The 27,322-nt window shown below is 40.0% G+C and overlaps 1 protein-coding gene across 1 annotated transcript in view; it reads right to left on the bottom strand.

The window, feature by feature from the left end:
- Window positions 1-27,322, bottom strand: part of LOC132833273 (tryptophan 2,3-dioxygenase-like) — an 89,358-nt gene that overhangs the window by 16,484 nt on the left and 45,552 nt on the right. Inside the window, exons 6-11 of the mRNA XM_060851435.1 lie at window positions 23,256-23,442; window positions 14,208-14,315; window positions 13,452-13,563; window positions 3,115-3,172; window positions 2,169-2,248; window positions 1,985-2,075 (exon numbers count right to left, since the gene is read on the bottom strand). Coding sequence (XP_060707418.1) covers window positions 1,985-2,075; window positions 2,169-2,248; window positions 3,115-3,172; window positions 13,452-13,563; window positions 14,208-14,315; window positions 23,256-23,442 — 636 coding nt within the window. The remainder of the gene's footprint in view (window positions 1-1,984; window positions 2,076-2,168; window positions 2,249-3,114; window positions 3,173-13,451; window positions 13,564-14,207; window positions 14,316-23,255; window positions 23,443-27,322) is intronic.

Below are 27,322 nucleotides of genomic sequence, written 5' to 3'. Positions count from 1 at the left end.
TGATTTGATGAATCAGAGTGGACTTGCCTGTTTTGAATCTAAACAAAAGCTGAAAGGTTATCTAGGAAAAAGATGTTTCTTTTACAGAGAAGAGGGGATGTGGGGAGGCAAAAGTAAATGATAGGTGGAGACAGAGCCCAAAGAGAGAGAACAACAATTGAACAGACAAAGGAGTAGTTAAAGATCAGTTTGGGAAGCTATTAATGGGAGCTATTAGTGATTGACAATAGGTGGGGTGTGTGGTAACTGCCGATATGATGCCAAGGCCCGGTGTGTGGGAGTAGGCGAAAGCATGGGGAAAGGTGTTCAAGCCCTAAAATTGTTGAACTCGATATTAAATCCAGAAGGTTTCAGAGTTCCCAGTTTCTTCCAGTTGGCACTGAGCTTCTGCAGTAAGCCTGAGACAAAGATGTTGGCCAGGAACACTGTGGTGTGTTGAAGTGGTATGCAGCTGGAACCCAAGGTCATTTTGTGGATAGAATATATGTGTCCTGCAGCACTTCAATCAATCTAGTCTACTGCATTTGTTACAATTTGGTCTCCCATAGATAGGGGAAATGAAGTGAAGACTGGGTGATAGAAAGTAGGTGTTCTGTGAAACTATCTGCAAAAATGGATCCTGAGCTTCCAGTTGCTTTCCAACATCTTTGTCTCGGGTTTACTTCAGAGCTCCTGTGAAGCTCTGCAAGGTGGAAGAACAGCACCACATTTTGTATATGAGAGCTCTCCAGCCTTCTGTCCTTAATGCTAAGTTCAACAATTTTAGATTTGACCACCTTTCTCCATGCATTCCCCCACTTTCACACACCAGACCTTGACATCTCATGGGCTGCCATTGCACACTACCCAAAGTCAGGCACTTTTACTCCCCATTAATAGCTACACATTCCCACATGCTGAGCTTTGACTACTTTGTCTGTCTCGCTGTTTTTCTCTCTTTGGGTTGTATTTCAACCTATTGCTTACTTGTATCCCCTCCGCCATCCCTTTTCCTGTGTAGAAAGCATCCTTTTCCTAGTTACTATCAATCCTGAAGATGGGTGACTGGACCTAAGACATTAACTCTGATTTCTTTACACTGATGCTGGCCGACTGACTGAGATTTTCCACCAAATCAGATTTCCAGTTCCTCCGGTTTTTGTCTTAAAGTTAACTCTTTACTGGATATAATGCCTCTCCACTAGTCAGATTTCCTTTCCCAACCTATTGACACCCATTTCTCATAGAGTTTAAGTTGATGTTCCTTTGAAGATTTATAATGTTGACCTGATGCCAGAGAAAGCACTCTTTAGCTCATTGCAGTGTATGAGATCTTCTGCAATGCAATCCCTTTGTACACCTTCCCAACACCAACATAGTCATTTACTCAGCTGTCAAAAATCCAAGCATCATATTCACACACTTTCTTCCTCGGCGTATTTTACTCCAATGTTTGAAGAATGGCAGACATGATTTCAAGTTGAAAACAGATATATGGATGTTTCAGTTTTCAGACAGCATAACTTGGGTTGTTTCAAAAGATCAATCTAAATAAAAATAAATTTATACAAGTTGGGAATGTGAACTCTTGATAAACAGCATAGGCTTTGAGATACTGAGACTTCAGGAGGGTAACAATATGATTATTTCACCTTCATCACCCGTACAGCAATCAGATGGAGTTCAGTACCCAAGAATTAAGGCAGCTTTACTGAAATTAATATTAGCTAACCATAGTGTGGCTTCCACAATGAGTAATCAAATACACAGATACCATCCTGGCACCTAAAATTTATCTGTATTACTGACCAGCTCACGAAAGCAACAGTGCAGTGTGTAGCTGCAGTGAAGAAAGGTAACATGCTATTAAAATACCACTGTAAAGTGGCTAAATGTTGAGTACCAATAACCATTAGCAATTTCCATGGATACTTGCTCAATTTCCCAAAACAAAAATTAGAAGACCTAAACAAAGCTTAAAAAGATTGCTCTCCTTTTATCCTACCTCATCGTGGAACGTAAGTATTGATAGCCGGATGAACCACCAGTGCCACTTTTATTTCCGATCATCCTTTGCACCATACAAACATGGTTGTCTTGGAGAAAGTAGGAACAAGTTTTTAATTGTGTTATTTTAATAAAACCTGTGCAATCTTTGTTATTAATTTGAAGTTGGATGCACAACTTACATCTCCATTTGGTTATAAGGGCATCAATATCCATGAGTGAATTCAACAACTGGAATGGCACTTGGAAACGTGGTTCTTCTCTGGAGACAATAAATGTAAACATTTTGAATATCTTCTCTGGTTTTACCTCCAGTTTACAATTAAGCTCAGCCTTTTTTTTTCTTTTGGATACGATAGATAAAAGAATGGGGAAACCATCTATCTCCGTTTCCCTTTGAAATATGCATAAAAATCTTGCATTTCACTGAGAATTATTGAAAATTAATAAATTATTAACTTCTGAGTTTTTCTTAAAAGGTCATCCTGAAGAGAGTCACTGGACCCAAATTATGCTCGAAACGTCGAATTCTCTATTCCTGAGATGCTGCCTGGCCTGCTGTGCTTTGACCAGCAACACATTTGCAGCCAAAACATTAACACTAACTCCACAGAGAGAACATTTTGGGGTGTCAATTAGTTCAGTTGGCTGGACTATTGATTTGCTATGTGGAATGAAACTAATAGTATATGTACCTTTGTGGTAACTATGCTCAACCTCTCCCCTCACCTGAGACATGGCGACCCTTAGGTTAAACCACCACCAGAGGTCTGGATCTGCTTATGGCAACTTTACTTGCACTATTTCCAATGCTGCCAATCTACTAAAATTGGAACTGTAGTTAGTTTGGGACAGTCAGTGTCCATTTGGGATTCACTTAATTACAAATGTGTCTTTCCAGTCCTTCCACAGAAGAGCAGCACTCACGAAATGCAGATAAAGAGGCATATAACCTTACAGACTGTTATTTTCCATTAGCTGCTACAGGGATAATGGTAAACAATCAAACTTTTATTGAATGAGTTTAAATCAAATTAGATTTGAGCACAAGTCCCAGAGATGAGGAAACAAAATGTATGTTCACTAAACCACTCAGCTCTTTCACTGCATTATTTTGCATTTACTAACCTGTAAAAGTAAATCATGAGGGCCCCCTGCAGTGCCTTATATGATATTCTCCGTTCCCCTGATAAGATAAAAGTACAACAGTTAGCCATGGTGAAGTCGATCTCAAACTGTTCAATGTCTCTTGTAGGGTTTGGTAAAAATAATGAAATGTAAGTATTGGTTTGAAAATGGTGAATACAACAGCTCAAAAACAGCTAAACAACAACTAATTAACAGTTAACAACAGCTTAACAACAGCTAAACAATAGCTAAATAACTTCTAAATAACAGCTAAATAAATTTTATCTCTATCCACCTCACAGATCTGGGTAGATGTACAGTTAAAATGCCCCAATCATTTATCCACTGAAAAATTTCTCTTTCCTATTGAAAAGACTTTTCTGGACAAGTGCTAAGTTGTCCATTAAAGGCCGGTAGGATTCATTTTTACCTATATTAATAAGGGTCCAATGATCACTTTAATTGTACTTTGTGAGACAATAAAGATCGGCAATCATCTTTCAGGATGAACAAGGAAATTTTAGGTTTCCCCTGCTCAGGTAGAGTTTTCTTGGAATCCCTTTACTACGTTAACCAAGTGCTAGTAGGTCAAAATAGGCCACAGATTTTGGAAGACATGTAACCATTTTCCAACTACTTTCCGCATTCTGTGGTTAAAACTGTTATGGCCTTATGCTGGTGCAGGTGAATAGTTTTCTAACAAGCTCATGTCTCCAACCCAAATGCCTCCCCAGCTCAACATCTTCTGTAATTCAATCTGAGATTTGACTAAAGGAGTTAGGTGTTAAGAAAGAAATACCAACTTGCTGTAATTTAGATTAGATTCCCTACAGTGTGGAAACAGGCCCTTCGGCCCAACAAGTCTACACCAACCCTTCGAAGAGTGACCCCCCCTCCCCCACCCCACCTCTGTTGAACGCATCTAACAACTATGGACAATTTAGCATGGCCAATTCACCTGACCAGCACAACTTTGGAATTTGGGAGGAAACCAGAGTACCCAGAGGAAGCCCACACAGTCCCAGGGAGAACATGCAAACTCTACACAGACAGTCACCCAAGGGCGGAATCAAACCTGGAACCCTGGTGCTGTGAGGCAGCAGTGCTAACCACTGAGCCGCTGTGCCACCCCTGTTTAGCTGTTGTTTAGCTGTTAATTAGTTAATTAAGCCATCATGCAATACTGCAGAATTATAGTCAGCCCTATCTGTGATAACATTAAGGGCTATAACAAAACAAATGTAATCAAATATGTCAATTCCTAAGTAAAGGCAGCAAGCTCAAAGACTGCTTAAGGCACTGACTTCACCCACTCTTTGCTTTTCCATTTTTTTCTATTTTTTTCTATATCTGTTCTTTCTCCTAGGAACTCACTTTGTTTTGTTTATCGTATACCATGATTCCTCCTTGTGTTTTATGAATTGCTTTGTGGTGCTTGTAAACATAACTTATCACAAAGTGATTTCCTAAGAGAAATTTATATTTATCAGATAACTTAACATTGATTCACTATCAATCAGGAGGACAAGTGTGAAACTTCAAAAAGCCAAGTTGGTGGAGTTGGCAGTTAGATGGAAGATGAGGTGCAATGCAGAGAAGTTTGAGATGATGCACTTTGGTAGGAAAAACAGTTAAAGACAATTCAAAATAGGAGATTTAATTCTAAAGGGGGTATGAGAGCAGAGGAACCTGGGTACACATATGCACATATTGTCGAAGGCAGAAGGACAGGTGGGTAAACCAGTTAATGAAGCATACATTGTGCTCAGCTTAATTAATAGGAGTATAGAATACAAAAGTAGGGTGCTAACATTGAACTTGTACAACTCACATATTAGATTGCAGCTAAAAGACTGTGAAATTGTTAGCACCACATTTTAGAAAGAATGTGAATGCATTGGAAACAATGCAGAAGCAATTTACAACAATGGTTCCAGGAATGAGAAACGTCAGTTATATTAAATAAATCAGGCCTATTCTCCTGGGAAAGAAAAAGGCTGAGAGAAGATTTGATAGCAGTTTTCAAAATCATGAGCAGGCTGTATAGAGTAGATAGGGAGAAGCTTTTCCTGCTCAGAAAAAGAATAAGAATAACAAGACATAGATTTAAAATAATACAGGAAAGAAGCAAGCGTGTTGTGGAAAAAAAGGCTTTTTGGACACAGTGAGTTCTGTTTGAAAAGAAACAGTGTGCAAGGTATAGGGGAAAAATAAGGAGATTGGCACTTGACAATTATCCTTTTGGGAAGAGCTAGTGCTTAAATGACAGGCCAAATGGATTCCTTCACTGTAACACTTCCCCAATGGTCCCCATTTAGCAGATAGTAGTTTCTTGAATGTAGATACAGTTGTGATTGGGGTCTCTGCTAAATCTCCAGGTTAGCAGACTCTTAAGAAATTGCCTGGGAAACAAAATTTCCCATTGAGCAATTCTGCTATCCTTGGAACCTTTTCAGAGTATCCATTTATATCAAAGAATCTGGAGGGTGCCATTAAATAAGTATCTACTCAGTAAAAGTTAGACATTGTCTAGTTTGACACTGAAGCAGCTATTCAACGGGCAGCTCTCCCACCCACCCCTCAAAACTCAAAACTCAACACTCCCTCAATTACACATCACCCAGACCCCGTACAGCATCCACATTCTGACCTGACCCAGCCTTTACTCCAGGACTACCTATTCATTATCTGCCTTGAAACTCTCCACCATCTCTCTCTCCCCACCATCAAACAGACACCCCAAAATTGACACCCCCAGCGCTTAGGATCTGACCCCGACTCATGATTGCCTGCCAAACCCCTTTGACATATCCCCTTCTATCCTCCAATATTTGGAAAAAAATGCTCTTATTTGGGATAGTCAGCATAGCTTTATGCAGGGGATCTCTTGTCTTGACTTTTTTGAGGAAGTGACAAAGATGATTGATGAGGACAGAGTAGTAGATGTTGTCCACATTATCTTGATGAAAATACCATTCTGGACCATGGTAGGCTGGTCCAGAAAATTAAGTTCCATGGGATCCATGGTGAATTGATAAGTTGGTTACAAAATTGGCTTGGTAATAGAAGACAGAGGGTAGTTGTGGAGGGGTATTTTTCAGACTGGACGTCTGTGACCAGTGATCCACAAGGAGCAGTGCTGGGACCTCTATTGTTTGTAACATATATAAATAATTTGGTAGCTGCAAATGTGTTGCTGGTCAAAGCACAGCAGGCCAGGCAGCATCTCAGGAATAGAGAATTCGACGTTTCGAGCATAAGCCCTTCATCAGGCTTATGCTCGAAACGTCGAATTCTCTATTCCTGAGATGCTGCCTGGCCTGCTGTGCTTTGACCAGCAACACATTTGCAGCTGTGATCTCCAGCATCTGCAGACCTCATTTTTTACTTTACTAAATAATTTGGTAGTCTGATTAGTAAATTTGTAGACACCTCAAAAATTGATGATGTGAGGAAGATTATCAAAGGATACAGCATGATGTGAATCAGTTGGAAAGTTGTGCAGACAAATGGCAGATGGAAGTTAATCTGGACAAGTGTGACGTGATACATTTTGGGAGGTCAAATGCTAGAGGAAAGTATACAGTAAATGGCAGGATCCTTAAGAGCTTTGCAATCTTTGGGTTCATGCCCATAGCTCACTGTAAGTGGTAACACAATTGAATAAAGTGGTAAAGAAAGCATATAGCATTCTTATCTTCAATGGTTAGGACACTGGCTACAAAAGTTATCAAGTCATGTTGCAGCTGTATAAAACCTTAGTTTTGCCACGTTTGAAGTATTGTGTGCAGTTTTGGTCACAACACAGTAAAAAAGAATCTGGGCAGGGTGAAAAAGAAGTTTACCAGATGTTCCGTAGATTAGAGTGTATTAGCTACAAAGAGAGTTTGAACAAATTCAAAGTGTTTTTACTTGAGTGTTGGGGAGGCTGAGGGGTGACCTGATAGAAGTATATGAAATTTAGAGATGGCATGATAGAATGGATAATCGGAGTCTTTTTCTCAGACTAATGACAGTATTCAATATGATTAAAATTGTGTCCAACATCTGCACCAATCCTATCTGGAGTGAATAGATCCTCAGTAACATTCATGGACAAAATCTGGGATCAAACATCATAAAGACTCAACTGCATTATTACTAAATATAGAATGATTTTTTTCATCCAAAACTAGGGCATCTGATTAATTCAGGAGGCCTATTACAAACAGCCTTCTGGCTGTAATGTGAAGAACTATTGCGCGGTTTTGCTTGCTGTGTGATTCTACTCTACATTGCTACACCATCCAAATCTTTGCAATCACTTACAACTTTTTACATCCTTCAAGATATCTATAGCCTCTTTTACTTCCTTCATTTTAATTGCTCCTTGGTTAGCAATCCTGCCTTCAGCAATAAATACCTTTAAGCTGCCAAAATCCCTTCCTTAATCTCTTTGTCTCCATCTTTTATTGCTCATTTAAGACACTCCTTAAAAGCTGTCTCACTATTTGTATGTAGTATGTTAAATTTGTTTTGAAAACACTTCTATAAAGCATTTTGTGATGAATTATTATGTTAATAGTGTTTTATAAATGCAAGTATTCAATGTTGAGACATCCTGAGATCCTGAGTATTAATAACACTGGAGTTAAAAGCTCGCTGGCCTTCTCTGAGATTAGTCCATCAAGAATCTCCACTGCTAACATATGGTCATTGAGAGTTTCTTTCATTTCAGCTAGTAGTTAGCGATGGTACTAAGTATACATTTTGAATAACTTCTTGTGTGAGGATGCCACAAAATACTTTGACAGAGAACTGATGGAGAAGGAGGTCCCAAAAATTACCTGATACACCAAGTAATTTAACATGTAACTGACTTATTTTCAGATTCAAGGCAATGATCTTAAAATAGGCGGGGACTAAAACAGTGGAAAGGACACGAAATAGGGAAGAATTTGTGAAATGCAAACAGGAAAGCTTCCTTGCACTATCGTTAGGTTTTTTTAGAGGTTATGAAGATGCACATGGAACAACCAAAGGCAAAGTTCCTCAATTGGAAGAGCAGTCATTTCAGTCAGCTCATATTCTGGGTTATAATGATCTGACCAAGGTGGGTTAAAAATAATACCATAAATAAGCAAGGAAGATGCTTAAAGAAAATGTAAATGTATTCTTATGAGGAGTAAAGGAAATATTTCCAAAGCCATTTCCTGTACGATTAAAGATACAGGGTCTGGGTACAATTGAGAATCAGGGCACAAATAGAATTCAAAACTGCAATAGCTATGCAAACTTATTCATAGAAGTAAAAGAAAATCCATGAATTAACATGATTAAGTAGATCTGTAACAGCATAATTATTTCTTCTTATATTTAAAAAATGCATTTAGGAGAGGTAACTTGGTATAGTTTTATTAATACAGCTAAAAATGCTTAATAAGATTGTTTGGTCTGTCATCAGTTTGAGTAATTGAGAATGGTTTTTAAAAATGCCACATCATCTTTTTCACTTGGCATTAGTGTAAATTGCTACATAGTAAATTAATTTAAAAGCTTTTGTAAAACAATCCATAAATAAAGAATTTTAAAAATCTATTCTATGGTCTGTATGCAGGAAAATTAACATAACCACATTATTGACAATTAATTCACTCTTGGGAACATCCAGTTTTGTGAAGGGAGATAGCTTCCAGTGCAACGTTTTATTAAAATCAGGGTAAAATGTGTGGCCTTTCCATTTCTACTGGGATAATTTGCATTTGGATTTCCTGATCCCTTGCAGTGATTGATCAATTTCAAGAGAATCATGCTGGAAAATACAGTCCAACATAATGGAATCTCCAATTTATTGGCACTTAAATAATTGACCACTCCAGGGTCTCAATTGGCAGTAAGGTTTCGTTCTTTTCACTAGACCTTCATTTCGATAGAGGCATGAAGGCACTGAGTTTCCAGAATGTCACCACCTCATCTAATAATGTTGGTTTCCTGCCTCCAGGATAGTGGATTCCATCTATGTCACACAACTGGACCTACAATTGGAATCCTACTTTAAGCCTTTCTATGTATGCTTTCCTTTCATCCTGTGTAGAAATTTGTTACTCTTCTCACTGATCGGAATTAAGGAAACTCCAAGCAAAAATCCATGGGAAGGTTTAATACTTTTTAAGACATCAGTTTTTAATGCACCGTAAAACTGCAGAATGCTGCAGAGGTTCATCACTAACAATTTTCACAAGCATAAGTCATACTGACCAGCCACAGGACCTTTCTTAATATAGCTTTGCTGGTAAAGGAATCCTGAGAGTTAAGTTTTAAATGACCAAGTAATTTAACAGGTAACTGATTTATTTTCAGATTCAAGGCAATGATCTTAAAACAGGCGGGGAATAAAACAGTGGAAAGGACATGAAATAGGGAAGAGTTTTTGTACTTGACAATAAATAAATAATCAAATCACGGGGTGGCATGGTGGTTCAGTGGTTAGCACTGCTGCCTCACAGTGCCAGGGACCCAGGTTTGATTCCAGCCTCGGGCGACTGTCTGTGTAGAGTTTGCACATTCTCCCCGTGTCTGCTCCAGGTACTCCAGTTTCCTCCCACAATCACAAACGATGTGCAGGCCAGGTGAATTGGCCATGCTAAGTTGCCCATAGTGTTAGGTGCATTAGTCAAAGGGAAAATAGGTTTGTGTGGGTTACTCTTCGGGGGGTCTGTGTGGACTTGTTGGGCCAAAGGGCCTGTTTCCACACTGTTGTGAATCTAATCTATAAAAAAACATGCAAACTCCACTTAGAGCATCGCCCAAATGTGGAATTGAACCCAGGTAGCTAGTGCTGTGAGAAAACAATGTTAACCATTGTGCCACTCTCACTCTATTGTTTCACTGCTGTCTATTAATGAATAAGCACAGTCAAAAATCATTAATATAAATCAGACAATATGGTTAAAAATCTATAGAGGCATAGAGATGTACAGCATGGAAACAGACCCTTCAGTCCAACTCGTCCATGCCAGCCAGATATTCCAACCCAATCTAGTCCCACCTGTCAGCACATGGCCCGCTTCTCTCCAACCCATTCCTATTCATATACCCATCCAGATGCCTTTTAAATGTTGCCATTCTCCTGGCCTCCACCACTTCCTCTGGCAGCTCATTCCATACGTGTACCACCCTCTGAGTGAAAAAGTTGCCCCTCAGGTCTCTTTTATATCTTTCCCCTCTCACCCTAAACCTATGGACTCCCACACCCCAGGGAAAATATTTTGTCTATTTATCCTATCCATGCCCTTCATGATTTTACAGACTTCTTGAAGGTAAGCCCTCAGCCTCCGACATTCCAGGGAAAACAGCCCTAGTCAATTCAGCCTTTCCCTACAGCTAAACCCTCCAACCCTGGCAACATCCTTGTAAAACTTTTCTGAATTTTTTCAATCCATGTTCAGTAATTTTTATAACGTGCAGCATACAATTATTCATCACCAGGAAAACATTCTTTTTTTAAAAATCAGCTAAATAAATGTTAGCTCAAACTAAATGTTGGGAGCTTTCAGTTTACTACAGGTAAATCATTCATTGTTTACGACAGGAGTGTTCTTGAACATATTCTCAACCTTTAATTTCAGGTTTAATGACATTTACTGCCATTTTTCCTGAGTAGATGATTAACTTTGAACTATACTTGACTATGTCATCTCTGTTTTCATGTCCAGAAACCTTTATACGAGCAAAGTTAAAGATGGTTTTCAATTTGTAGCTTATCACAATTTTAAGAATGCAGAAACATCAGATATGCTTTTTTGTAATAGTTAATTTTAGTGAAAGGAAGATATCAAAGAAATATGGTGCAATGTTTTCAGACAACACGGGGAGAATGTGCAAACTCCACACAGACAGTCGCCCAAGGCTGGCATCAAACCCAGGTCCCTGGCACTGTGAGGCAGCAGTGCTAACCACTGAACCACCATGCCACCCCGTGATTTGATTATTTATTTATTGTCACGTATCTTATTACAAAAATACAGTGAAAAGTATTATATAGTATTGTCACTTTCCAGCGACATCTCAAAACACAGGACACTAAATCAAAACATAGAATAAAAAGACGGAAATATGAATAAATGAAGAAAAACGGTCTAACTTTACAGTCCTTCTTGTCAAGTGCTCCACCATGGGCCAATGGGCCTGGTGTGCAGGCATGAGTCTCCTTCACTCTGCCACTGCCTCTGGAATGAAAGTCACCACATTGTGGCATAATCTCACTTGTATCAATGCCCTCTATGAATCCTCACCAGGCCTCATCAATGCAGGCGTCACAGATGCCACCTGGTACTGCACTGGCCCAAACCCAATTGTGCAATAGCCATAACTCTACTTTGGGCCCATCTCATCATTGCTACTGATGCTGCCAGGTCTCAAACTGGGCCCAAGCTCACCTCCACAACCACCTCCTTGAATCTACACCAGATGCAGACTCCGTTGTTAACCAACTTGCCTCTGACACAGCAACCATGAGTCCGCACTGGGTCTGCCCCAACAATGCAGAAGCTGCCAGGAACCAAATCTGCCTCCAATGTCACTGCCATGAGTCCATGCTGGTGGACCTATTTGAGTCCATGTTACTGGGCCCACTCACCACCACCGATGTCATTGCTGCAACCAAGCACTTCACCAAGAGTTAAATAAAATAAAAGAGCCATCAATGAGAGAAGAGAGAATAAAAAGAAAAGAAATAAAAAGTGGATGGATTGGACAAGCCCCAAGCTCAGAAGCCCTACTTCACTGTCTTCTTAATGGAAGTTTTCTCTCCATGTCTGCATGGGTTTCTTCTAGATTCTCCGATTTCCTTCCACAGTCCACAGATGTGCAGGTTAAGTGGATTGGTAATGCTAAATTGCCCATAGTGCCCAGGGAAATGCAGGTGAAGTGGATTAGCCAAGGGAAATGCAGGGTTACAGAGGTAGAATAAGCATGTGGCCCTGGGTTTGATGCTCTTCCGAAGGTAGGTGTGGATCGATGGGCCTGCTTCCACATTGTAGAGATTCTATGATTCTATGCACGTCATAAAGAACTTTGGTCACATGAGTTTGAATTTCTAGACTGTCGCAATTTGGGAAAAGTGACTCTGGATTCTAATTAATATCAATTAAAAGCTAACAGTTGCCTCTGACTGTTCCACTTCAGTCTCAGCCTCATCCTCTCTGACTGCTCCACTTCACCCTCTGACACTTCTATTTGTGTCTAAACCTCACCCTCTTTGACTGCTCTACTTCACACTCAGCCTTGTCCAGTCAGAGTCAACCCACTAAGAGCAGATAAATAAATGACAGCAACTCCCCAGGATGACCATTGAGGATCCCCATTTTTCTTGTGGCATTCGTAGAATTCTTGCAGTGGGGAAAGAGGCCATTTGGCTCATTGTGTCTACACTGACCCTCTAAAGAGCACCCTGCCCTGATCAAGCACCTACAGCTTATCCTTGTAGCCCAGTATTTATTATGGCGATTGCACATAGCCTACACATCCCTGTATCTTTGCCATCTACAGTAAAAACATTGACAGATTAGCCTCCATTTGCTCCAAGGCATAACCACCCAATTTTTTCAAGTAGGTTTAAAATCATCTCATGGTAGGAAATCACAGGGTTAGAAATTTTGGTCCTTACAAAATGTTTTCTTGTATTTCCCGTATAGCTTGAGACCTCATGCAATGGCTGCTATGGTAAGTATCAGTTTACAAAGGCTACCAGGTCACTGCTGTCTGGAAATTCTAGTTGTTTAGGAAAAAGAAAACACTTTGTTCTTAGGTTTTATGAAAGCTGGCTTTGTGGTGGAAGTAGGTAAGGAGTGCAATGAGGCAATGGTTATTCTTATGTTGTAATTGTCCTGTACTCACTGGCTAAAAACTATTCAGGCAGGTGATTGCCAGCTTGAAAAAGTGCATAAATCAACAGTGCTCATAGTCAAAAGACAATTTTTATAGGAGGCAGTCTTTGTCAGGGAGCTGTCCTCTTCAGATGGAACATGGATCAAAAGCGATTGATGGTAGACCCAGAGAAGAGTTCCTAGACACCTCAGCTAGAAAGGTGGATGATGCCTTCACAATAATAAGACGAAGACACTTCTTTTCAATTGCCTGTTTGCCCTTTGCAATCAATGAAGTATCCTCAATTGTCATGGATCTTATATATTTTCTCAGTTAACCAATATATTATATCTAACTGACTGCTGCTTTACAAACTTAATAAACTATCTGAGAATTCCCTCTGAATGGTTGACTGCTTATATTGTGTCTCTGTGGCCATAGACACGAAAGATGAACAGTTCTCCTTTTCCATTCTACAAGTTTGTTCCTACCTTTACTCAGCAGATGCTCATGCCGTTTCTCATCGAACAGTGATGTAAGCACTTCCTTGTGTTTGTCATGCTCCCACAACGTATCTTCCTTCCCTTCAAATGCCGGCTTTGACTTTTGCAATACAAGAATATTGTATCATTTGAAGATTATTCATATAGGATATTTTTCTAAAGTTATTTATATTTTACTATCTGCAAATGTTATTTGACGAATTACTTTCTGATGCAGGATTTGTCATGTGAAACCAAAAAGTCACAAAAAACCCCAATAAACAGTAATCTGTTTGTAATAGAAATTTTATGCCTCATTATTGATCAAATCCGATAAATAACTGATGACAAATGCCCTTTTATTTGCAAGACAAGTAACACCTTTCCATAGTTTTATTTGTATCTCAGTGTACATGTTTAAAAATCCTTTTTGGGATGTGGGCTTTGCTGGCTAAGCCAACAGTTATTTCTCTTTCTAACTGCCATGTAAATGGTGGTGAGCTGTCTTCTTCAAATGCTGCAACCCACGTGGTGTAAGTATACCCACTTGCTGCTGAGAGGGGAGTAAGATTTAGTCAAGTGTGTGGTGCTGGAAAAGCTCAGCAGGTCAGGCAGCATCCAAGGAGCAGGAAAATTGATGTTTCGGGCAAAAGCTCTTCATCAGGATATAATTTATGGGAAATGCTTTTCTAAGAAATATTAAGTTTTAATGACAAGCTCATATTGCTATTCTATATTTGATTTTAATTTAATGGTGATTGTTACCTGGATATTTGCAAATTCCTCTCTCAGTCCTCTTTCAATGTTGATTTTAAGTTTGCCCCAAAAATCAAATCCATCTGGCTCCAGCCCAGGGGTTCTCTCCAGCCATTGCTTAAAATAAAATTGAAATTGCAATATCAAAATTCAATCAGAACAGACAATAATTATATTGGTGACTTTCTTCTCGCCCTCTCAACAATTATGATGAATGATCCAACTTTTCCCAACTCTAAGGAGTAGTGAGTGATTTTCATCTACCATCAAGAATAATGAACAAAGAAAATAGCTATGAACCAGATGAGGACACTCTCACCCATAAGTCACACGGTGGTGTCAAGTTCAGAGTATTGAGCAGAAAATTGAAGCTGATACTCCAGTGCAATGCTCAGATGATGCTGTACTGTTGCTTTTCAGAGAAAAAAAACTCTGTCTGCTCTCTCAACTAATAATGAAATGTCCTACTGGTTTGAAGAAGAGCATCATATTTAACCCTTTTGACCACCCAACATCACAGAAACATATCATCCAGTCATGACCATATCACCATTGATGGAAGCATGATGTTTGGCTCCCACATTTCCCGTATTACAATATATCATTGTTTGTAGACTACTTTCAAATACCTTGAGGTTGTGAAAGATGCTATATGAATGAAAGTTTTCTTTAAAAGTAACAACATTTCAGAGTAAACTTCAGAGTGTCCACAAGTAAAGGAAGAATAAAAATCGTAGTGTGAACTTACTCTATACACTACTCATTGTAAGCAAACCTTTTACAATTATAGTTTTTCTTACTAAACTTCTAGATGAATCTTGGCCATTGGTGCTTTGTTTGTTAACCAAGCAAATTATTCTGCTTACCAAGACAGGTGTTAAAATTAAATGTTAATGAAGAACATTACAGTTAAAGCTCTGTAAATGTATACTAGTCCTCACATAAAGGAAAATGTCTCAAAATATCTTACATTGAGGAAGAAACTAAAATGGGGTTATGTTTAGTCCATCTCACCCAACCAGATCAGAACTGGTGAGATATTATAAATAGAGTGTTAATACATTTTGCCAATAAGCCTCAGCATGATGTTCTTCTCCAAAAATATGCTTTATTTACACAAATTGTTGAAAAAACATTACATGATAATTGACTTTGAATATCGCAGGATTTGCAAGGAAATTCAACATATATAATTGTCACAGTCTTATATTTAGCATTCCACATTAAGTATGCAACCTGAAGACAAAACATTTCAAATTACAGGCAGTGCAATCAATGTGAAGTTCTCTATGCAACATGTGTCTCTTTGTTTTGATTTACAGCATACATTCTTTATGGGGAACATAACATGAGGGGTATCACAGCTTCCAGCCCTTCAGGAACAATGCTGAAAGGACTTGGTGACTTTCCCATCTCTGCTTCAGTGTTACCCTCTGTACATGGTCCTAAAGTTTGATTAGATTACTTACAGTGTGGAAAGAGGCCCTTTGGTCCAACAAGTCCACACTGACCTGCCGAAGCGCAACCCACCCATACCCATTCCCCTAAATTTACCCCTTCACCTAACCCTACGGGCAACTTAGCATAGCCAATACACCTAACCTGCATATTTTTAGACTGTGGGAGGAAACAGGACCACCCGGAGGAAACCCACGCAGGCACAGGGGGAATGTGCAAACTCCACACAGTCAGTCGCCTGAGGCGGGAATTGAACCTGGGTCTCTGGCGCTGTGAGGCAGTAGTGCTAACCACTGTGCCACTGTACTGCCCATTTGAAATGTGTCGGTCTGTAACACACAGTTAGGGACAACGTTATGAATTGAAAAGAGAAAAAGAGTTAATGCTTTGAGTCTGAAGACTCTTGTCAAGTTTCTCTACTATTTTCTGTTTTTATGTCTGATTTCCAGCATCTGTAGTATTTTTTTCTTTCATCCATATGCTGGAAAACTAACAGTTTTGGGCACAGTTACCTAAGAATGTATTTCACTGAGTTAATGGTCCTCCAGGTGTAATTAATATTTGTTTCAGTGTACATTTTGTCCTGCATCACAAAGCTGATGGTTGAGGTGCATGCAGGGAGCTTTATACAGTTATAAAAGATGAGTATCTCAGTAGTTTTAAAACTTATTGGGCATCTACCTCAATGTCAGAGTAAGGGAATGAGTACCTGAATACAGGTCTGTTGAAGCCACTGGTGTACAAGCATACAGAAATGGATGTCGGTTTGCTCGCTGAGCTAGAAGGCTCATTTTCAGACGCTTTCTCACCACATGGTGATGGAACATCTGAAAACAAACCTTCCAGCTCAGCAAGCAAACCTCCATTGAGAACCTCAACCTGAGCTACAAACCTTCCCTGTCCAAATAGAGATAGAGCTGGACAACATTTAAACTCGGGCTGATAGGTAGCAAATAATATTAACACCATACAAGTGTGAAGCAGTGACTATCTCCAACAAGAGAGAATCAAATCATCAGCCCTTGACTTTCAATGGCATTATTGAATGCCCACTATCAACATTCTGGGGGTAATCATTGACCAGAAACTGAACTGGACTAGCCATATATATATATATATTGTGACTACAATAGCAGTTCAGTGTCTGGGAATTCTATGGCAATTAACACACCTCCTAATTCCTCAAAAACCTGCCTACCACCAAGGCACAAATCAGGAGTGTGATGAAATACTTCCTACTGGTATTTAAGAGTTCAGCTTCAACAACTCTCAAGAAGATTGCTACCAATCTGGAAAGAACAGCCCATTTAATTGGCATATCATCCCCATAAACACCCTTCACTGCTGCACACAGTGGCAGCCTCAGATTCTTGTGTATACCAATGTGGCCAGGCCCAATCCAACCAATCTCTCCTCATTAGATGTTCTTCCATGCTTGGTATCGACCTAATGAACCTCAGAGTCATAGAGATGTACAGCACGGAAACAGACCCTTCGGTCCAACTCATCCATGCAAACCAGATATCCCAACCCAATCTAGTCCCCCCTGCCAGCACCCGGCCCATATTCCTCCAAACCCTTCCTATTCATATACCCATCCAGATGCCTTTTAAATGTTGGACTTGTACTAACCTCCGCCACTTCCTCTGGCAGCCCATTCCATACACGTATCATGCTCTGCGTAAAAAATTTGCCCATTAGGTCTCTTTTATATCTTTTCCGTCTCACCCTAAACCTATACCCTCTAATTCTGGACTCCCACATCCTAGGGAAAAGACTTTGTCTATTTATCCTATCCATGCCCCTCATGATTTTGTAAACCTCTATAAGGTCAGCCCTCAGCCTCCGACACTCCAAGAAAAACAACTCCAGTCAATTCAACCTCTCCCTATTCCTCAAATCCTCCAACCCCGGCAACATCCTTATAAACCTTGTCTGAACCCTTTCAACTTTCACAACATTCTTCTGATAGGAAGGAGACCAAAATTGCATGCAGCATTCCAAAAGTGGCCTAACCAATTGCCTGTACAGCCGTAACACAACCTCCCAACTCCTATACTCAATACCCTGACCAATAAAGGAAAGCATACCAAATGCCTTCTTCACTATCCTATCTACCTGTGACTCCACTTTCAAGGAGCTATGAACCTGTACTCCAAGGTCTCTTTGTTCAGCAACCTTGTCTGAACTGTGACCAATGGCAGGATATATTTATTTAAGTAAGTGGCCCCAAACTGTTCATAGCATTGCAGTTGTGGTATGATTAGTGCCTTGTGTAGTTTTAGCAAACTTCTCTTGTTTTATATTCCATTCCTTTTGAAATAGAGGCTAACATCCTATTTGTCTTCTCTGTTCCTGTTAAAATTGGATGCTAGCATTTTGTGATTCAAGGATGAGGACTCCAAAATCCATTTGTCCCATAGCGTTCTGCAGTCTTTCTCAATGTAAGTTATGTTCAGCTCCTCTATTCTTCCTGCCAATGTGCATGAACTAACCTTTATATCACATTTGCTAAGCTTTTTGCCCACTCACCTAACCTATATATATCTCTCTCTGCAGATCTCCACAATTTACTCATTGGATAGACAATAAATGTGCTGGTCTTGCCAACATCATGCACTGCTGTGAATTAATTGAAAGAAAACAATGCCACTGGGGAAACCAAGTGCAGATTAGCGGACCATTTTGTGAAACACCTCCATCAGTCTGGAAGCATGGCCTTGAGGTTTTGAATTTTTAATATTTTCATCCTCCACCTTGCCCCATGCTGAGCTTTCTGCTACAGTGTTGCAGTGAACAAACTCAAAACACAACACCTTATTCTTTGGTTCATCAGTTCAGGACTTTGTATCAAAGTGCAAAAGTTTTAGATTTTAACCTCGGTCTTCATATGAGAAAGAACAAAGAACAGAATTGCCCAAGAACAGGCCCTTCAACCCTCCAAGCCTGTGCTGACACATTCTGCCCTTCCATATTAAAACTACCTTCACTCCGCTATTTCTTTCCTATTTGTTGAGGTGCTTCTTGAATGCTTCCATTGTGTCTGCTTCCACCATGTCCTGTGGCAGCACATTCCAGGTTCTCACCACCCTTTGCCTCACACATCTCTTTTAAACTCCCAGCTCCCTCCACTCGCCCAACACTTTGAACTTGTGCCCCTAGTAATTGACCCTGGCACATATTGTTGCATGATTTTTATTGTCTTGTAAAGTCATAAAGCACAGAAACAGACCCATTGGTCCACCTTATCCATGCTGACCAGATATCCCAAACTCAACTAGCTCATTTGCCTGGGTTGGCCCATATTCCTATAAACCTTTACTATTCACGTCTCACCCAAATATCTTTAAATGTATCCACTTCTACCACTTCCTGTGGCAGCTCATTCCATCCATACACCACCCTCTGTGTGATAAAGCTGCCAGTCAAGTCTCTTTTAAATCATTCCCTGCTCACCTTAAAGCTAGTTTGGTCGCCCTTGTCCTTTGGAAAAGATCAAGTTTATTCTCCTTATCTATGCCACTCGTAATTTTATAAACCTTTATTAGTTCACCCCTCAACCTCTGACTCTCCAGGGAAAAATGATCCCCTCTTTACAGAATCTTACATGGATTCATGCAGTTTTTGAGCAAAGTAAAATATAATTCTGCAAATACAATTTTTTTAGATTAGAATCAATCTTACCATTGCGGCCAACATGACACCAATTGTTAAAGTTCACTTGAGAATGTAGCTTTCAAATGTTCTGTGATTTACACTTGGAAGAACTGAAACCAACATGGTGATTCTCAAAGATGAAAGATTTAACAAATAATCCAGTCTTTTTCAACATGTAATTTCAGTTACATCACATTGTAAACTTTTGCTATAAATTCTGCATCCTATGATCTTATACTCCACAACTACCTGATGGAGGAGCAGCACTCCGATAGCTAGTGCTTCCAAATAAACCTACTGGACTATAACCTAGTTTTGTGTGATTTTTAATGAGACATTGATCCAATTTCCTTCCTGCTCTGCATTGTCTGGCTGGAATCTCTGATCTCCCTCCAAACCTTTTCCTCAATCACCCAATCTCTCTTGTTTTTTTCCCAAATACTCCAGTCTCTCAAATTCCCTCTGTACCTTTCCTTTCTGTCCTCTTCCACCACCAACAATCCCAATTCACAGCCATTTATTTTTTTCTCCCATTCAGTTTCCAATTTCTCTGCTATATCCTACAAACTCTCTTGTTCCAGCCTCCAACTTCCCACTATCCCCTGTTCAAACAACCTCATATTTCAGATCTTTATGGTGACTTTTCTCACTGCTCTTTGGCACCTGGCTGTGGCCTAGTGTCAAATGGACATCTTTCAATCTGAGCAGAATATGGAAACAAAATGTTAATCAGTACTGTTCTTAAATTCATATTTACTGTTTTCCTAAATGCGAAATTTCCCCTTCACCTTGTGCACTCCCTATAAATATCAGGGAGAAGTTGAAGAAGTTTTAGCAATCAAGAAATTCTTCCAGTTGTCCCTTAGCTTTCCCAGTCCCAGATAGAAATGTGAAATTATTCAAGCCTTCTTCATAACTAGAACCTCTTTAGCATGATATAACTTTAGGTAAAGTTAGCCAAGACCTTTTCATGGTTCTAATATCCTGCTAATAAATTGAAGTCCAACTACAGTCTAACTAAAATCTTGTATAAATTATTTACTTCTATATTAAATGCCTCAAAGTATAATCAAAGACTTGCATATGTCTTTTTTGTTGCATTTAGAATTTCATCTTTGAGGGTAGGTGGTCTAGAAATTGAACCTTTGTAACTGTTGATCAGGCAGAAAATGGGGACACACTTTAGGAAGCCATATTCCTGGCCCTGAGCATTGCCAGAAGAACATTGGCTTAGATAATATAGAGCCATCCCAGGCATCAATTTAAGTAAACACTGCGTGCCTCATTTAATAAGAGACATGTTTGGGACCCACTTTGAAAATGTTTGCTAAGTTGACAACAATAACTGAGTCTGACTGACTCAGTTATTGCACAATCACCCGATGCAGGAGTGGCGCTCCGTAAGCTAATGTGCTTCCAATTAAACCTGTTGGACTATAACCTGGTGTTGTGTGATTTTTAACTGACTCAGGATTACTTGATTTACATGCAACTTAACAAATATCTTTAAATGAACAAGTGGAGGCCTCTGCCAAAAGCTTAACATTTACAAAAGATATTTACAAAAGATTTACAAAAGATCCCATTGCTTGTTGATGTCAAGTTGGGAGAAGGAATCTAAAACAACCTTGGCCTTTATTTATTTATTGAGAATATGTCTCCTCCCACAACTCTCTTCTTTATTCCCTTTATCTGCCTGTTGTACATTTTCTAGTCATGCTGAAGCTTAAGAGGGACTATTACTGTAGACCATGTGATTCAAGCAGGTTTTCTATTGACAAATTATGCAATTTTTGATCTCCTCGAAAGGATTCAGCACCATTCCCTTGGAAATCATAAACAATACCTGGTATCAGCAAAATTAAGTCAAAAGCATTTTAATTGGAAGTCCCTTCTTCAAGTTGCATGATTAGCCCTTTAAATATAATAATACAATACTGAGGATGTTCAGAGAAGTGAAAACATTATCCTTTCAGTACAAGATGTTAATACAACATAAATTGTTTTGGGCTTCCTCACATTATCTGTAAGATATGATTTCTTGACCATGACTATGTCAGCTTATTGCTTCAATAGTCTGTGAGACAGCTCTTGCAAATTTTGTCAACAGCCCCAGATAGAATAATATAATTTTACGGTACAGGAGAAGTCCATTTAATTTAGCATGTCTGTAGTGGCTCCTGAACGAGTGACCCAGCTAGTCCTATTCTCCAGCCCTAATCTCCACAGTCTTTTAAATTCACCACTTTCAAATATATATCCAGCTCTCTTTTAAAATTTCCTCTGGGATCCACTTCCACCACTCTCTTGGGCTGAGCCAAATTCTAACAACTCTCTGAGGAAAGAATTTTTGTTCTCCATCTCACTCCTAGCTTTCTTCCTGACAATCTTGAAATTCTGACTCTTAGTTATTGACATACTAACTTGTAGAAACAGAATATTCTACTTTACCCTGTCAAAATTGTTTATAATTTTAAACACCTCAGTAAGGTCACCTGTTCGTCTTCTTTGCTCCAAGGAAAACAAGCCCAATTTCGCTAATCTTTCCTTTTATCTAAATTCCCTCATTCATTGTTTCATTCTAGCAAATCTTCTTAGCACTCTCTCCAGAGTTTTAACATCCTTCTTTAAATAAGGTGCCAAGAACCAAATACAGCATTCCAAATTTGGTCTGACCAATGATTTGTATAGGTGTAGCATCAATTGCTTGCTTTTATACACTCTGCCTCTATTTATAAACCAAAGGATCCCATACGCCTTCTTAACAACTGTTCTAACTTGCCTGGCCACTTTCAGAGAAATATGCATGCGAACACTAGGATACATTTGCTCCTGTAGTCCCTCAAAGTACTATCGATCCTGTGTTGTCTTTCCATGGTTTTCCTACCAAAATGTATAATGTCATATTTTTCTGCATTGAAATTTATCTACCCATTTGTATCATCTTCAAAAGTAGAGATTTTGCCCTTAATATCCATCTCAAAATCATTTATATAAATCAAGAAAAGCAAGAGTCCCAACACTGACCACTGGGCAACACCACTTTCAACTCATTGCCAAACTGAGAAATGCTGATCTATACCTATCCTCTGTTTCCTATCATTTAGCCAACTTCAAATCATTGCTGCCAAGGACCCATCAATCCTTAATTTACTAACTGCCATGTGGCACCATATTTTCTGTAAGTCCAAATGTACAACATCCACAGCATTACCCTCATCCACTGCCTCAAAGAACTCAATCAAATTTGTCAGGCATGACCAGCCCTTGACAAGGTCATATTGACTGTATAATATTATCTTAAATTTTCAGAAATGTATATTTAACTTATCCCACATTATGACCTCCATCAGCTTTCTACTATTGATATCAAGCTAACAGCTTAAATTTCCTGGATTACCCTTTGCCCCTTTCTTAAACAATGATGTTACATTTGCAATCCTCCAGGACCCTCAGGACTAATCATGCATTCAGAGAGGTCAGGAAACTTTCTGTCAATGGATTTGCGATTTTCTTCCTTCCATCTCTCAGCAATCAAGGATGGATCTCATTTGGCTCTAGTGACTTCTCGACCTGGAGTGCTGTCAGGCTTTTTAGCTCCTCTTCTTTATCTATCACTATACTACTCAGTTGTTCAACATCCACATACAAGTTTACAGACTCCTCACATTCATAGCAAAGGAAGAATCAAGACAAAATTGAAGACTTCTTAAACTAAAACTCTTACAATAAGTTTGTCTATTATTTATTTAATTCAAAAGTCTGGCATTGTCTTCACTGCTTGGCATAGCAACTGGACAAAGTGATGCACGTGCCTGATGCAGAGTGTCAGAAAGGCCCTTTAATTCTAATATTGATCACTGAATGATATTACATTGATCTTACTGAACATTATTTTGAAAAAAAAATATTGAATATTAACTGAATCTGCTTATTGAGTACCTCCACCAATAGTAATAGTGTTGGTTCCAGCTCAGATTGAAGTAGTAACTCATTGTCCTTCCCTTTGAAATTGTCCTTATAGTGCTTTCTGTTGTAAGGAACCCGCAGGCTCTCTGGAACGCCAATCTTATTCTCCAGAAGACGAAATTGCAGGCTCTGAAATCCAGATGCAGGTACTAAATAATTCCTTTAAAAATATATTGTAAAAGAAATGATATGTTACACAGAACATTATAAATACAGTAGATGGAAATTCACTAAAAACTGTTCTTTTTCTCATGTTTCGTATAAAACTAAGCAATTGTTAGATTGTAATTGACTTTGTTTTACTATTAGATTGGTCAGTTCCATTCTAGAAGAAAGGTAATTTGTCAATAGGGATACACATAAGATGAGTCTGTTGAGTGGAAAAAAAATTCGACTTTTTATTTTACAACCACACAAGGAGATGTAGGTTATAATCTTATCTTCTGGATCATGGGATGCCTTATGCAAATCAAAAATTGATAACATATTTGTATGATTACATTAAAGATGACCTAACAATCTTATTAATTCTTATTAAGAAGGTGCATTTGCCAAATGATTAAAGACTGACAATAAATTTCTTCATGCTGACATTCACCATACTTTTAGAACAAAAAACTACAAACAAAAAACTTGCAGTTTATGATGTCTATAGAAGGAAAAAGAATTAGAGCAGAAGAAGAAATCAAAGGAATTAGGAGTAGGTCATAGAGTTACTCAAGACTGCTTCAATTTAATAAGATCAAAACTACTTCCCTGTTCTATTTCGAAATCTTTTGACTCCCAAAACACACAAGAAGCGATCACTGAGTATTGAATATACTCAAGGACTCAGCAGCCACAGCCTTCAAAGGGAGAGAATTCCAAACATTCACAATGAACGAGTGGAGAACATTTTCCTCACTTTTGCCCTTAAATGGCTAACCCATTATAGAGCTGAGGAGAGGAAATGTATGTGGTGCTAATCATCAGGGTCTGGGTTTGCACAGCAATTCCCTTGTCTCAATGGCCTTGATGTGTTCACCAACATGCAATGGGCAATCTTCTTTGGGTCCAAGTCAAAGATCTAATTAGTCAGGAACAAGAGTCATGGATGCTACAAGAGAGTTAAGAAGAAACAGGGAGGATGCACATGGGGGTGGGGAATGGATGAGAAGTAGGGGAGTCAGAAAAGCTGCATGTGGTCTTTAGGATGTAATGAGCCTAAGAGGCAAACGTAGGAGGTAAAGAGGCTACATGGGAATGAGGAAGGCTGCAAGGGATGATGGGGTGAGAGAAGACGGCTGCAAAAGGGATGGGGAAGACTGCATGCAGGTAGGAAGGGGAGGTAGGCTTTGAAAGAAGAAAAGGCTGCAAGGAGGATTGAGAGAGAGGCTGGTTACTGGGGTAAGGGTGTTGGAATGAGGCTGCTGCAAAGAAAATACATTCATTTTAAATCTGTCAATAAAAGGGACATTCAACGAACCAGGGGCCAGAAACTTTGAAATCAGTGAGGCTATGAATTCCTTGCAAATTAATATGGAATTTGTAATTTAAGGGCAGCTGGGGGAGAATGGGCTCCAAGGAGATGGTTCAGCAGGATGGATGAACAACCAAAATTAGAGGAGTCAGCAAATGAGTTAGAAAGGCATAGACATTAAAAGCCAGTTAAGGTATAAGTTACTTTGAAAAAGTTGGATGGTATTTATTTTAATGTAAAGAGTCTGACAAACAGAGCTGATGAGTTGAGGACACAGATTAAAACAGGAGGAAATGATGTAATTACTGTCACTGAAACTTGGTTGAGAGAGGAATAAGATTGGCAGCTCAATATTCCAGAATTTAGGATATCTAAGCAAGACAGGGAAGGGGCGGAGGGTCACAATTTTGATTAGGAATAAGAAAGATGTACCGTAAAAAGGAGGAATGACAAATTTCTAATTTGTTCGAATAAAGAAAAAGGGTGGGACCATCAAACCATGTGTACCATGGATATTGAGGGATACACAGTGTTGCATTAAGAGAAAAAAGGAGGCTGATGACTGTGATCGAGAGTGTGGTGCTGGAAAAGAACAGCATCCGAGGAGCAAGAGAGTCGACATTTCAGGCATAAGGCCTTCATTTGTACGCTGGGGTGGGGGGGAAGCTGAAAGATAAATGGGAGGGAGGTGGGGCTGGGGGAAAGGTAGCTGGTAATGTGATAGGTTGATGAAGGTGGGGAGGGGGCAGGTGATATGTCGGAGAAGAGGGTGGAGTGGATGGGTGGGAAGAAACGAAGATGGCCAGGTAGGACTGGTCAAGGAGGTGGTACTGAGTTGGAGGCTTGGGACTGGGATAAGGTTGGGGGAGGAGAAATGAGGAAATTGGTGAAATCCACATTGCTCCCTTGTGATTGCAGGGTCCCAAAGTGGAAGATGAGGTATTCTTCCTCCAGGCATCGGGTGATAAGGGTTTGGCGTTGGAGGAGGCCCAGGACCTGCATGTCTTTGGTGGAGTGGGAGGGGGAGTTGAAGTGTTCAGCCATGGGACAGTGGGGTTGGTTTGTGCGGGTGTCCCAGAGATGTTCTCTGAAATGATCTGCAAGTAGGAATCTTGCCTCCCTGATGTAGAGCAGACCACATCAGGTGCAACAGATACAGTAGATAACATGCATGGAAGTACAGGTAAATTTCTGTCAGATCTGGAAAGATCTTTTAGGCCTTGGATGGAGGTGAGGGAGGAGGTGTAGGTACGGGTTTTGCACTTGCTGTGGTGGCAGGAGGAGGTGCTGGGGATGGGGTGTGGGCTGGTGGGAGCCATGTAGATCTGACGAGGGAGTCACAGGAGGAATGCTCTCTCCAGAACGCTGATAGGGGTAGGGAGGGAAATATATCCCTAGTGGTGAGATTAATTTGCAGGTGGTGGAAGTGGCAGAGGATGAAGCGATTTATGTGGAGATTGGTGAGATAGAAGGTTATGACAGGGGTTGGGGGGGGGGTGGGGGTGGTTCTGTCCTTGTTGCGATTGGAAGGGTGGGGTTTAAGGGTGGAGGAGCAGGAAGTGGAGGAGATACTCTGGAGGGCATCATTGGCCACATGGGAGGGGAAATCACAGTCTTTGAAGAAGGAGGCCATCTGGGATGTTTTATGGTGGAATTGGTCCTCCTAAGAGCAGATGTGATGGAGGCAGAGGAATTTAGAATAAGGGATGGTGTTTTTACAGGAGGTAGGGTGGGAGGAGGTGTAGTTCAGGCAGCTGTGGGAGTTGGTGGATTTGTAATAAATGTCCATGTTTAGTCTGTCGCTGGAGATGGAGATGGAGATGGAGAGGTCCAGGGAGGGGAGGGAGTTGTCTGAGATAGTCCAGGTGAATTTGAGATCAGTGTGGAAGGTGTTCGTGAAGTTGATGCACGATTCAACCTCCTCATGGGAGCATGAGCTGGCGCTGACACAGTTATCAATATAAAGGAGGAAAAGGTGGAGAATGGTGTCAATGAAGCTGTGGCAGATGGACTGATCCATGTACCCGACAAAGAGGCAGGCATAGCTGATGCTCAAATGGGTGCCCATGGCTACCCCTTTGGTTTGGAAGAAGTGGGAGGATTGAAAGGAGAAGTTGTTGAGGGTGAGGACCAACTCTGCCAGGTGAATTAGTGTGTCAGTGGAAGGATACTGGTTGGGTCGGTGCGAGAGCAAGAAATGCAAGAGTTTAGCCTGGAGGCCTTCATAAAGGTGGATAGATGTGTAGAGGGACTGGATGTCCATGGTGAAGATAAGACATTGGGGGCTGGGGAAATAAAAGTCTTGGAGGAGGTGAAGGATGTGGGTCGTGTCCTGAACGTAAGTAGGGGGTTCCGGGACTTAGGTTACAAGAGAATATATTCAGGCTGGTCAGAAGAGCTGATCAGTGGCAAAATGAATTTGATCTGATAAATGTGAGGTATTGCACTTGGGCAGGACAAACAAGGCTGAGGGAATACATGATGAATGGTAAAAACCTGGGAAGCACTGTGGGTCAGAGAAACTTTGTTGTGCATTTATACCGCTGCCTAAAGTTCTTCAGCCATGCAGATAAATGGTTAG

This window comes from Hemiscyllium ocellatum, chromosome 36 (assembly GCF_020745735.1).
Source record: "Hemiscyllium ocellatum isolate sHemOce1 chromosome 36, sHemOce1.pat.X.cur, whole genome shotgun sequence".
Taxonomy (NCBI): Eukaryota; Metazoa; Chordata; class Chondrichthyes; order Orectolobiformes; family Hemiscylliidae; genus Hemiscyllium; species Hemiscyllium ocellatum.
Note: the sequence above shows the minus strand (reverse complement) of the source record. Positions and strands in the feature narration are given on the sequence as shown.